Below are 12,896 nucleotides of genomic sequence, written 5' to 3'. Positions count from 1 at the left end.
AAAATGATGTCGTCTAAATGCAACAGGCCATGAAAAGCTATAAAGCTACATTCTCTGATTTTAAAAAGGTTATATCTCTTGCAAGTTTTTCTTAAACTGTGATCATGTGTAACGCCTGTTTTATTCATTTTTGCATATGTCTTTGTACACAGGTGTCTCTCAAAAAAGAGATCTCAATCTCAATGAAAACACCTGTTTAAATAAAGGATTTAATAATAATATCTGTAGTTTGTGTCAGCTTGCAATCGCAATAGCACAGGAGGGATTTTGTATTGGGTTTGTCTTTTTTTCCTTTTTTGTTAGCCATATCAACGCAATCTTTGTTGACCGACAGATTTGCCTGCAATTTGATCCACTTCCTGAAAATGAAAATCATGTTTTATTGATTGCAGTTTTGACACACTGGAAAAGATTCAGAGCCCAGAAGCGCACAAGTACAAATACTGAAAATGGTAAAGATGTGCACAAGATCCTAGATCTATTTTTTCAGATAAAGGGGTAGTTAGGCAGGCAGGTAGGTAGGCAGAAACTTTATTGGTCCCACAAGGGAAATGATCATGTTACAGCACCTTAATAAAGAAAACAAACAATACAGTCTAAAATAAATAAACAACATGGTTGAAGTAAAAGTGCCATGTGCGCACACTGAAGGTTTTAGACTGTGATATAGTGATATAATCAAATATCGTAGCGTAAGACTGAGACTGTAAGAACCTTAAATGTGGGATTGGTCACACCTGTATCAGGTAAGGCTTTTGAGGTTTATGGACCAGTCGTCCCAATGTTTTGATCACACTTCTTATTAGGTGCCAATTTCTGGCAGTATCTCTCGCCATGCTAATATAAATGCTCTGCTATGTTTTCCAGCAGCTGCTGCCCTTAGCTGCTGTTTGAAGCTGGGCAGGTAGCATGCGGTCACCTTTTAGAGTCTTTAGCGCCATACATAATATTAAACTGTGGGAGGTGGAAATAGTGAACACTGATTTGGATGATAAAGCTTTGTGTTTGTCACTGAAAAGCACCCACACTGTACAAGATCATCATTTAAACCATTGCTCATATGGAATTATTTGTAAGAGCAGCTTTAATCTTTCTATGGACCTCTGTGACTGTTGTCAGTGGTCATGGCTAACACCAGCTGGTTACTGAGAGTTCATGTGTGAAAGCGCTGTCACGCTGTCAGATTGCAAAACACCAGCTCCCTTCTGTGACCTCTCCACTGCATGAGGTCAGTAGGCCAAGAGTGAGATGTCCCGTGCTTCCCTATCAATAACAGACGTTCAAACAGAACCCTGACAGATTTCCACATGATGGACTGCCCACTGACTAATGGCAAACAGATTTCTGAAGTATTGGGGTGAACGCGTTTTCATATGCTCTCGCTCACTGCTCTGAACAAAGGCACTTCTCATGCTTTCCTCTGTCATGTTCACCCTCAGTTTGCTCGGCGACACTCCGTCCACGTTTATTTTTCTGCAGCTCGGGCTTAAAAACGAGTACAAGAGATTCCTTTCAGACAAAAGCATGCTTTAAAGTCTGTAATCAATGTTCTGTGCTCCACCGCTAGTGTTTATTCTCAATCAGTGCATTTGATTCAGTCATTCTCCCCCGAATGTCACTCTCCTGTGTCATTTTGGAAAAAGGCCTAATCAAGTCACAGCATGGCACTGCCAGTACCCATTAACAGTCATTTGGATTGCATTGGAACTGATCGAGCCGACGCACAGCTGGAGCCCAGAGGTTGTTTATCATATGTTTGGGCTGAGGGTGGTTCAGGAAAACTACCCGGTGTGATCCTGGGGACCTTTCGGGCACCCTGCAGAGAGCAGTGCTTCGGCTTTTTACAAAGTTTTCCTTCGCATCACACCACATAAACAACTGTGAATTGCAAATGCAGACTACTTTTAAAAAATATATACATAACACAGAAGATAGATGAGCTTCACTTCATTTATTGGCATCACATCACTCCATGTAAAGGACACACAGCTTTAGATCAGAAGGTGGTTAAGATTAATGGTGATTTGGTAATGATACAAAATATAACAAATCTGTAGAGTACATTAATCCTGTTAAAACTTGTGCCTCGTGTGATATTTCATAAACCTACGCGCGATGATAAGACCTGTTTTTAACAAACAGAACAGTTTAAACATTTAGTTGACTTCCACGAGAAGCATAACAAAATATACAAAAGTTTACACCCACCAGATAACAAAACACTGGAGTGCAAATGTAAGTTGTTTTCATTCTTACACATTTGTCACAGGTACAAGCTTGTCTTTTTAAAGTGTATTTACCTTACACTTGCATTCACACATAGGCTGTTTAGCAACCCCTAACTGTACACACGGGAGGATTTAAGCAGCGTATTGAGCCAACAAAACAAAGAAGAGGCAAATAAGAAAGCCGGGATGAAGATGGTTGGTGGTAGGAAGTCGGGATCCCTGCAGTGCTAGCTTTCACAGATGCAGATTGATGAGGAGAGGGGAATAAAAAGCCAAAGGTCACTGGTCTCTTGCAACCTTTTACCTGAAGACGAGGAGATTTACAAACTAGCTCCTCGGCCCGACTCGATGTGTCACAAACAAAATCTCCCTCTGTGTTTTCTTTATCAATTGTGAATCAGGAAATAAACACCGGCTTGATTAGAAGTGTCAGCTGACCTTAAATGGGGAGGACAGAAAATAGCAACAGAAAAACCAGCCTGGGGAGATTTGCACGCAGGTAAGAATGCGGCAGCTCACACAGCAAGGTGAACTCACAGCTGCTTCATATAAATCGCTGGTGCAGTCAGGCAGTGGGAACACAGCAGCTAAGTGGCTAACGCCCATCTGCTCAAACACAGACCCGACACTTTCCGTTTCTCTATCTCTCTCACAAGCCTACATTAAAAGGCAGAGCACCATGCAAATTCACAGCTTTACATGAAGACCTGGTCTTTTCTCTTTTCTCTCCCTGTGCCTGCCCGAGCTTGATCTCTTCATCTCCCCACACTGAAGTGTCAGCTCACACCGTCCTATCCTCTCAAGGGGGCGCAGGCTATGTGAACCAAATCAAACATGTAAATGTAATGTAAACAATACTGTTGTCCCGGGTCAATGTGAGAACGACCCAGAATCCTCTCTGTAGTCACTGCTGATGTTAGCTCAGTGCTCTCAATCGTGTCTTTTGTTTCCCCATTTGGCATCCCACTGAAAATAAGCCAAATCATTTAAAAAAAAGGAAACAGTGCTATGTGGCCACATACTGAATATGTGATCGAAGTGAAAGTAGGAGAATCAAATAAATAACAAGGTTCTGTCCACAACCCACAGGGTCGACAATCACAAGGAGTTCAGATGAAGCAGAAGAACTTCTTCCAGCTACACCTGGAGAACGCTTTGGTTCGCCTGTCAGAAAACCTCCTCTTCTTGGTTTTACGCGTTTTGTTCTTTATGGCAGCGAAGATGGCGGAGTCAAAGGCCTCCTTTAAGTTCTTCTGCGTGAGCGACGAGCACTCTATGTACTCCGTGGCTCTGATCTTCTCCGCCATGCTCCGGGCCCGGGAGCTCAGAACCGGCTTGACGTTGGATCGGTCCAGGTTGATGAGGACGTTTACGTCCAGCAGCAGGTCGGACTGAGTCCCTATGAGAATGATGGGAGCAGTCGGGTTGTTAGAACGGATCTCTGGTACCCACTTCTTGGTGATGTTGTGAAACGAGGTGGGGTTGACCATGCTGAAGCACAGGAGGAAGACATCCGTGTGGGCGTAGGACATAGCACGGAATTCGTCAAACTCCTCCTGTGTGGAGACAGAGCGAGGGTTAATGCCGATCAAAGTGAGTACCAAGTCTGAGTCACTAAAAAAAGATACGCCATTAACATTCAGTTTGAAATCCTGTCAGTGAGTCACACAGTGGGTTAAGCAAGGATGTGACGGTCTGTACTTTCATAGCTCATATCATTAAATTCAAAAGGGTCTCATCAGTGGATAATTTGGTATTTTGTGTCAGCCTTAAATGAAACTCTTGATTCAAGTGTAAAGGCATCCATACCTGGCCAGCAGTGTCCACAAGCTGAACTTTGACAGGAGATCCGTCAATTTGGACCTGACCTGTTAAAAACCACATCAGTCAGTCAATTTACAGTAAACACAGTAACCAATTCAAACATCAGAACATGCAGCTCGTGCACTCTGGTGCCATTCCACTTCCAACATAACTTGCCACTCAATGTAAATCTGTGCTGTCATTAAAAACTAAAAATCATCACTCACCGGAGAAGACATCAAAGCCCGTCTGCTTGTACTCTGTCGGATATCCGTTGGAGGTGTAGCTGATGATCATGCTGGTCTTCCCGACGGCTCCGTCTCCGACCAGCATACAGCTGATGACAGCGGGATCGAGCTCATCCTCCCGGGTCAGCCCGCACGCAGATGGGACTCGGGACTCGTGGTAAAAGTAATCCATGTGAGGTGGCATGTCGAGCCGAACATTAAACCTCTGAATGCAAACTCTTCTCCGTCCCGGTCGCAGCGACACTAGATACCGTAGGTTGCCTCTCTCTCTGACACATACCACCAGACTGACTGTAGAAGTACGACTGAGGAGCAACATGTGCGGGGTGGGACGTATTTAGGGTAACTACTGTGCTCAGACAGGTTGTGATTTGCATAGACACGCCCACTGACAGAAGAATAACAACAGCTTTCTCTCAGCTTTTCTCTCTATTAGCTAGATATATAGATTAGCTTGTTTTAATAAAGCCCATATATATTAGACATTCATTGAGGAGAAAATATTATATACAAATTCTTTGCCGTCTGTAAGTTAAAAATGAAAAGTATCCGATACTTGAACAACATGTAAATGACAAAAGCGCTCAGGATTTATTTATATTTTTTCTAAGCGTCTAAATATAATCACTTTTGGACGAACTACGCTCCCTGGTGTTTACAAGATAGCATTGCATCCAAAGTGGTCACATGATTCCATGTGTCACCTGATTATCACGGTCTACCCTGCGTTCTGTACGCGGAAGCTAAGTTAGCTGGTGTGAGAAAACGAATGATTGAAATTTCCTCTCTTCGTGTGTTAATGCTGCAGAATAAACGCGTCTGTTGTGCTTTTTTGTTTCTTAACTTAGACACACGCGGAGAAAGGAAATACGTTACTGCAGCTTTAACGGGTAAATTTGTGCTAGCTGGCTAGCTACCTGCTAGCAGGTTTTCTTTCCCACCCCATGTTGGTTTAGGGTTGGCTCCTGTCCTGTATTGTTAATCCATTCAATAAGTGAGCTGAGGCACTTTTAACCATGGCTTCAATTCTCGATGAGTACGAGGATTCTCAAAACATCCGGCAAAGTGCGCAGCAGCACAGCCGCCTGTCAAGCACCAACATCGGGATAACCCATTCTGGTAGGTCGCCCTCTTCGTTTTTTTTAAAGCTCCTTGCTAAGATGCAGTGGGGAATATTTGGCTGATACAGACATTTATATTCTCAACGTTAGGCTTTGTCAACGCGAGGCTTGAAGAAGAGAAGCCGATATTCAACAAGCAGAGGATTGATTTCACCCCACCTGAGAAGATAAATCATCTGGCTGTCTGCAACAATCAGCTGTGCATGAGTCTGGGAAAGGACACCCTGCTAAGGCAAATAGCACAATGACATGCAGTTCAAACGCTCACTGCTGTTTGTATGGCTTTGATTAGTTTCATTGGGTTTTGTTATTTTATTTTGTAATTTACCGTCATTAACCCTTTTTGTAAAAACATGGAGGTGCAGTTTAAAATGTAAATCAAAAATGTTTTGGATCAGGGACGTGTTTACCACACTGCTGTATTATCTTTCATTTAAACAACTGTCTGCCAGTGTGGGAGAGGAGCTGATGCTGTTGGGAAATCAAAAACGTTTTCCCATCTGTGCTCGGCATTGAATTTCATCTGCATACAGCAGCTCATGGACTTCTCGTTTGAAAAGTGTTTTTAATCTCCCACACACTGTCACTACACAGCTATGCCCGTGGAATATGTGAACAATGACGTTTGGCATGCTTAGCATTGTCTTCCTGAAAGAGTTAAGGCCTAAGTTTAGAAGATACTGTATGGTTAATATGTTGGACCCTAAACTGAATGTCTCTCTGCAACAGCCCAGAGATAGACTGGTCACCTGTCCAAAGTGTGCTCCATCATTTGCCCTGTGACAGCCAGAATAGGCCCCAGTCCGATCACAACTGTGAATTGGATATGCAGAAGAAAATAGATGGATAGAGCATTTCTGTTTTTTTCAGACCTCAAATTCACAATGGGCACAATCTTCCTAGTTTTAAACATTTGTCAGGTTGTGTTTACGCTTGCTTTAGTTTAGCTGTATTCTGTTTTTATTCACATTTTTACACAGCGTTCTAACTTTGTTGTTAAGACAGCTGTATTATTCAGCACATCAGTTTCAAGATATTTTGTTCTTTTGTGTAGGATTGACTTAGCAAAACCAGATCAACCAAACCAGACTGAATTAGGAAGGAAAGATGACAGTAAAGTGCACAGACTGTTCTTGGACCCAACAGGTGAGATAAACCATAATAGTTTTCAAAATATTGTTTATACATCATAAATGGACTGCTAATTACTATCGAACATTCTTGTTTATGCAGATATTATATATTGTTGTATAATTGGAGAAATAATTGATTTTGATTAGTCATTGTGTATTCTGAGGTGATTCAGCATTCATACATAAGTGCTGTAATATTAGCAGCCACAAACCTCAATGCACAGCGAGTCTGAACTTGGATAAAGACAACAGTTTCATATGATAAAACAATTAGACAAAAATGTCTGGCAGTGCATCAATCTATAAATCATCATCATCATCATATATAAATGCTATGTCACAGTTATGACTGCTTAACAACAGCTATAACCTCCTCCATATTTTCCGTTACAGGCTCCCATCTGCTGATCAGCTTGAACACCAGTGAGTGTCTGTACCTCAACAGGAACACCCAGAAGGTGCGCAGTTTGTCCCGCTGGAGAGGCCACCTCATCGAGAGTGTGGGCTGGAACAAGCTGCTGGGCAACGAGACCAGCACAGGACCTATCCTGGTTGGCACAAGTCAAGGCATCATTTTTGAGGCAGAGATCTCTGCGAATGAGGGCAGCTTGTTTAACACCAATCCAGATCAATACTTTAGACAGGTGAGAAAGTGATTACGTCTGCTATTTAGCACATGATAGCCACATCTGCTTTGTAAGTTTTAACTGTTCAAACTGTATTATAAGCATATACATTTAATGCACTTGTGGAAACAGAAGAAAATCCTGATGTAGTTCATTTCTTCCTCTTGATATAATTGATAACATCCTGATGTAGGTCCACTCTGTGGAGGAGGATGGCAAACCTGCTCCAGTCTGCTGTTTGGAGGTCGAGCGGGGCCTGGAGAACAAGTACTTTATCATAGCTACCACACGCAAACGCCTGTTCCAGTTTGTGGGTAAGGTAGCCGAGGGGTCGGAGCAGCAAGGCTTCAGTTCCATCTTCAATCAAAATCAGGACTTGCTGCCCAGTTTCCAGGAGTTCCCAGTCAATATGGGACACAGCGAGATCACCTTCTACACCCCTAAGCTGCGAACGTCCCCCAAGGCGTTCGCCTGGATGATGGGTAATGGAGTTCTTTATGGTCAGCTTGACTACGTCAGGCCTGATTCCCTGCTGAGTGATGTGCAGGTAAATGTCAGTCAGCGTGTGTGAAAACTTTTTAACATTTTTCTTAGTAATATCTCATCCTTGCTGTGTTTATGTGTCATATACTATCTCCACATCTCCTCTTTCACAAACAGGTGTGGGAATACACTCCAGACATTGACCTTAATCAAAACAAGCCTATCTCCATTGTGCTGACACAGTTCCACTTCCTGCTCTTGCTTCATGACCGAGTTAAGGCCATCTGCACTCTGAACGGGCAAGTGGTTTACGAGGACTTGTTCCCAGATAAATTTGGCAGCCTCAAGAAAATGATCAAAGACCCAGTTGGCGGGTTGGTGTGGATCTACACTGAGCGGGCAGTTTTTCGATATCACATCCAGCGGGAGTCCAGGGATGTCTGGCAGATGTACATGAGCATGAATAAATTTGATCTGGCCAAGGAGTACTGTCGCGATCGGCCTGAGTGTATGGACATGGTGCTGGCAAAGGAGGCTGAGCACTGTTTCCAGAATAAACGCTATCTGGAGAGCGCCATGTGCTATGCACAAACACAGAACTATTTTGAAGAGATTGCTCTCAAGTTCATAGAAGCCAAACAAGAGGAGGCCTTAAAGGAGTTCTTACTGAAGAAGTTAAACAATCTCAAACCCAGTGAGAGAACTCAGATCACCTTGTTGGTCACCTGGTTAGCTGAGCTCTACTTGAATCGCCTCGGCCAGCTGGAGAGTGATGGCAACAGCGTCATTTTCAAAGAAACCCGTGACGAGTTTCGTCAGTTCCTTGGCAGCTCCAAGCACAGAGACTGCCTGTACAACAACCGCTCCACCATCTACGATCTGCTGGCCAGCCACGGCAACGTGGACGACATGGTTTACTTCTCAGTCGTCATGCAGGACTACGAGAGAGTGATATCCCACTACTGCCAGCACGACGAGTACAGTGCTGCTCTGGATGTGCTCTCCAAGCACTGTGACGAAAAGCTTTTTTACAAGTTCTCCCCGGTGCTCATGCAGCACATTCCCAAAAACGTGGTGGACGCGTGGATTCAGATGGGCAAGAGGCTGGACCCAAAGAAGCTCATCCCAGCTCTGATGAACTACAGCCAGATGGGCAGCACGCAGCAGATCAATGAGACCATCCGCTACATGGAGTTCTGCGTTTATGAGCTGATGGTAACAGAGGAGGCCATCCATAACTACTTGCTGTCGCTTTATGCAAAGTACAAACCAGACTCTCTGCTGTGGTATCTAGAGCAGGCAGGCACACACGCCTCAGAGATCCACTACGACCTCAAGTATGCTCTCAGGCTGTGTGCGGAGCATGGCTACAGGCAGGCCTGTGTGCTGGTTTATAGGATTATGGAACTGTATGAGGAGGCAGTGGATCTTGCTTTAGAAGTAAGTAATGTATATTAATGGATCAGCAGTGCTTGTAAAGAAGTGGTGAACATATGTAAATCATTGAAATGTTGTGTCACTTTTTTTCTTTTTTCCAGATTATCAAAATTATAGACAGCAGTTGGCGATTTCAATTGTTGCACTGTTTTTTGTCGTTTTTTTAATTGTCCGCAGGTAGACGTGGACTTGGCCAAGTCCTGCGCTGACCTCCCAGAGGATGATGAGGAGTTGAGGAAAAAGCTTTGGCTGAAAATCGCCAAGCATGTGGTGCAGAAGGAAGAAGATGTTAAGAAAGCCATGAACTGTCTGTCCAGCTGCAACCTGCTCAAAATTGAAGACATCCTTCCTTTCTTTCCAGACTTTGTCACCATCGACCACTTTAAGGTCTGTAATAAGTAGGATGTTCTTTCCTGTCTTTTTTTTTTTCCCTCAGTGTGTGTGTTTTTACAGTAAATTGAGCGGTCGGGTGAGACCTGATCTCAGTAATCACATTCTGTGTATTCATAAGTAGAATCTTTAAGCAGTGGGCAAGGTTTTAGGCACTTTTTTCTTTCTATTTGTAGTAGGTGATGAATATCCAGATTGGGTGATACTGGCTGGCATCTGCATTCACAAAGACACAAAATAGTGTACTATTTCAAATGAAGGTTCTTAATGCTCTGTTCATCATGGTTTCTCAGGAGGCCATCTGCCTTTCGCTGGAGGAGTACAACCAGCACATTGAAGAGCTGAAGCAGGAAATGGAAGAGGCCACAGAGAGCGCAAAACGTATTAGGGAAGACATACAGGAAATGAGGAACAAGTATGGTGTAGTGGATTCCCAAGAAAAGTGTGCTGCTTGTGACTTCCCATTGCTCAACAGGCCCTTCTATCTGTTCCTCTGTGGGCACATGTTCCACAATGACTGCCTGTTGCAGGTAACTTGCTGCACACAGGAATATTTCACTTTTTATTTAATTCAGTCAGTAATCAATCTGAATATGTCCTCTGACCTTTTTTTTTCTCCTTCTACGTTTTTTTTTAGGAAGTGACTCCTCATTTGTCGGCCTTCAAGCAGAATCGCCTGGAGGATCTTCATAAAAAGCTGGCAGCAACCACGCAATCATCCAAATCGCGCCACCGTCCAGCACCAAAGGATGAGGGTGACACATCAAGCTTGGGCAAGGCCACTGCGGGCACAAGCCGTGAGCAGATAAAATCAGACATTGATGACATCGTCGCATCCGAGTGCGTATACTGCGGCGAACTGATGATCAAATCTATCGACAAGCCTTTCATCGATCCGCAGAAATTTGAGGAGGAGAAATCCAGCTGGCTGTGAACAAAGACTTTTTTTTCTCTTCGTTACAAACTCACTATCTGTCAGCGAAAGTGGATGATCCACAGGACAGACACATTAAGCGGAGACATGCCGATATCCTGTTGGTAGTGCCTACTGCTGAACACTTAATCAGCTTCTGTCCTCTAGAAACTGCACTTGTTTTGTTGTCAGTATTTGAAACTGAACATTTGCACTAGGAGTATGTAGTGAAGAACATAGAGAAGACATAAACCAACCTGATCTATGCTTGTGCTAGAGTTGTATACTGCATACATGTGCCTAAACCTCAGATTATATATAAGGATACAACTGCTTTACACTCATTTCTAGCTGTTAACTGCATTATGTTGTGTAAGTTTTTCTTTTCTTTTAAGTTACAATTGTCAGGACAGGATCAAGATTTGAGAGGCTGACAACTGGTACTATAATCCAAACACAGATGACAGGAAGCTAATGTGCCTAGAGTGGTGGACTTGCCATGTTCAATAAACAGATGTGCAAGAATTTTCCTGTATATTTAATTTTATTGTTGCAAAAAACGAATTATTGTTTCTGTTAGTTTTAATTTCTCCGAAGTCTAATTTTTATTTTTATTTCAGTTTACAGAAATAATTGGTTTATAAGTAACTTCAATTCTTAGTTTTAATTATAAAAACCTTGCTACCAACTCCATGAGCCTGTAGTCATTATATAATTCAGTCATTATCAGAGACCATAACTGGTAAATTAGATTATAAAATATGTTTTTCGTTGTTTTTGTCCTCCGAGAATCTTAAGCCAATTACTTACTCACATTTTTTCAAAATTTTGTGACGGTGTCCACTTTACCTAAAACGGAGTTCCCTTCTAGTGACGTAAGACGTAGCTCGGTAATCTTCGCAGCCAGCAGACACGATCAATCAACATCGGAAATTCATCGATACATTTACGTTAGTTGCAAAGACACGTTCCAAACCCAAAGGCATGATAGCGCTGTCTCGTATTTTATTAGCGAAATATACAGGTGAAAATTTTGTCATGGTCATGTCCTAGGAGACGTGGATAGGTTGGCTTCCTTCTCTCTGGGATTGATTAAAATGCCTGCTCCTTGCTGTACCTTCGCCATGGCGTCGTGTCTCTGCTCTCTCAGTAACAGAAAGTGGCCGCCTCTCCGCTGTTGCTGCCGACTCAAAGCTCACAGACTCGCTCGGCGTCTCAAACCGCCATTTTGGAGTCAGAGAACCGAGAGTCGGCAGCAGCGACGAGAGAGACTGAAAGGCGGACACGGGGCCGAGGTGAGAGACTCCGCGGTGGTTGTTATGGCGAAGGAGCAATGGGGAAGATGGCCGGGAGGGAGAAAGAATTAAAAGATGGGGATCATGCGTGCGCCAAGCAACCGAGCCGCGGCTCGTATCCGAAACGAGGGTCCAAGAGGCGCGGGCGGAGGCCCTAGCTGTCGCTGCATGGTGACAGCAAGCAAGCTAAAGAGTTGTCATTAAACCGATTTCATATCTTAATACATTGTTTAGGCAGGGAGGTGGTGGCCTTAAAGAGACAGGGCCGATTTAAATACTTCATATTAATGGTGTGAGAGGACGATGGTGTCAAAACGCCTTAGTATTTGATAAGCTAACTAGCTAACGTTAATGATACGCTAAGTTACAAAGATAGCAAGGAGGGGCTAGCTATAGTAAAACTACCTGTGCTACCTAATTGAACTGGCGTGGGCAAAGCCGTCAGTGAGCGTCTGTAGCAGCACATTGAGCCTCTTTACTGTCACTGATCCGAGGCAATGCTGCTTTTGCTGACAGCTAACGGTCGTTAGCTTTGAAGCTACAGTATTGCTGAAGGTTAGCTAGCAAGCCCTGGCTAACACTAGCTTGGTTTTGCTATCCACCAAAGCACAACGTAACGACGCGATAGCAATGCTATTTTAAAAAGTATTTATTTTTAAACTTTAGTCCCTTGCAGCCTGCTACATTTGAGGAAATGAACTCACAGAAAGTGAAGTGAATAAATACCATAGTGTTGTTTATGGGTATTGTTGTGGACAGCTGAGTTAACTTTAGCATGGAAACTCTCAAAACAACCACCTGACTCTTCATAAGGACCTAATGCATAATAACACTTAATTGATTACACTATGCCTAAAGTTTAATTTTATTTTTTAATAAACTGCAAGTACTGAAAATGATTACCAAGATTACTTAGACACACTATCGAGCATAATATATGGCTGATTATAACGTATCATAACTTATTTTTTATTGAAAATAAAATAAATTCTCAAAATTGAGTTCAAAGCACAATTTAGTGTACGACGTATTTATACTGAAACATGGGAGCAAATTATTTTTACTTTAAACCGATAGAGATGTCCAAATAAACTAACTTTTCCTTTATCGTTTTGAAATCACGTGCATAAACACTGTTAGTACAGCACTGTAAAATGAGCTTCTAATAAAAGCTTTTGTTTTTGCCATTTAATTGTCAGTGTGTGACTGCATTTCTTAT

At 42.9% G+C, this 12,896-nt stretch overlaps 3 protein-coding genes across 5 annotated transcripts in view; 2 read left to right on the top strand and 1 right to left on the bottom strand.

Moving 5' to 3' along the window:
* Positions 1-1,934: 1,934 nt before the first annotated feature.
* On the bottom strand, positions 1,935-4,598 carry rhov (ras homolog family member V). The gene is made up of 3 exons (XM_085247630.1): positions 4,259-4,598; positions 4,038-4,096; positions 1,935-3,784 (listed from the first exon to the last, which is right to left on the bottom strand). The coding sequence occupies exons 1-3, from the start codon at positions 4,596-4,598 to the stop codon at positions 3,338-3,340; spliced, it is 846 nt and encodes a 281-aa protein (XP_085103756.1). The 3' UTR covers positions 1,935-3,337.
* A 354-nt stretch (positions 4,599-4,952) lies between these two features.
* vps18 (VPS18 core subunit of CORVET and HOPS complexes) lies at positions 4,953-10,907 on the top strand. Its single transcript, XM_085247486.1, has 9 exons — positions 4,953-5,398; positions 5,491-5,632; positions 6,455-6,546; positions 6,927-7,177; positions 7,353-7,706; positions 7,820-9,082; positions 9,257-9,466; positions 9,763-9,999; positions 10,107-10,907. Exons 1-9 carry the CDS (start codon positions 5,296-5,298, stop codon positions 10,401-10,403), a joined length of 2,949 nt encoding a protein of 982 aa, XP_085103612.1. The 5' UTR covers positions 4,953-5,295; the 3' UTR covers positions 10,404-10,907.
* Positions 10,908-11,492: 585 nt separating this feature from the next.
* The window catches only part of ino80 (INO80 complex ATPase subunit), a 39,481-nt gene continuing 38,077 nt past the window's right edge, over positions 11,493-12,896 (top strand). For 2 of the 3 annotated variants that reach the window (XM_085246601.1, XM_085246599.1), the window contains exon 1: positions 11,494-11,677. The gene's annotated coding sequence lies outside the window, so the exon portion shown is untranslated. Of the gene's footprint in view, positions 11,678-12,896 lie in introns of all 3 variants that reach the window. The other variant, XM_085246600.1, reaches the window with a different exon arrangement.

This window comes from Mchenga conophoros, linkage group LG15, assembly GCF_057382185.1.
Source record: "Mchenga conophoros isolate Kocher_MC1m ecotype Shallow Benthic linkage group LG15, M_conophoros_male_GT1.1, whole genome shotgun sequence".
NCBI lineage: Eukaryota > Metazoa > Chordata > Actinopteri > Cichliformes > Cichlidae > Mchenga > Mchenga conophoros.
Note: the sequence above shows the minus strand (reverse complement) of the source record. Positions and strands in the feature narration are given on the sequence as shown.

Coding starts and splice junctions, on each gene's coding strand:
- rhov (XM_085247630.1), bottom strand. CDS start 4,598: ATGTTGCTCCTCAGTCGTACTTCTACAGTCAGTCTGGTGGTATGTGTC. Junction 4,097..4,258: donor GGGCTTTGATGTCTTCTCCG/GTGAGTGATGAT, acceptor GGTTTTTAACAG/GTCAGGTCCAAATTGACGGA. Junction 3,785..4,037: donor TTGTGGACACTGCTGGCCAG/GTATGGATGCCT, acceptor GTCTCCACACAG/GAGGAGTTTGACGAATTCCG.
- vps18 (XM_085247486.1), top strand. CDS start 5,296: ATGGCTTCAATTCTCGATGAGTACGAGGATTCTCAAAACATCCGGCAA. Junction 7,707..7,819: donor CCCTGCTGAGTGATGTGCAG/GTAAATGTCAGT, acceptor TTTCACAAACAG/GTGTGGGAATACACTCCAGA. Junction 9,467..9,762: donor TCACCATCGACCACTTTAAG/GTCTGTAATAAG, acceptor ATGGTTTCTCAG/GAGGCCATCTGCCTTTCGCT.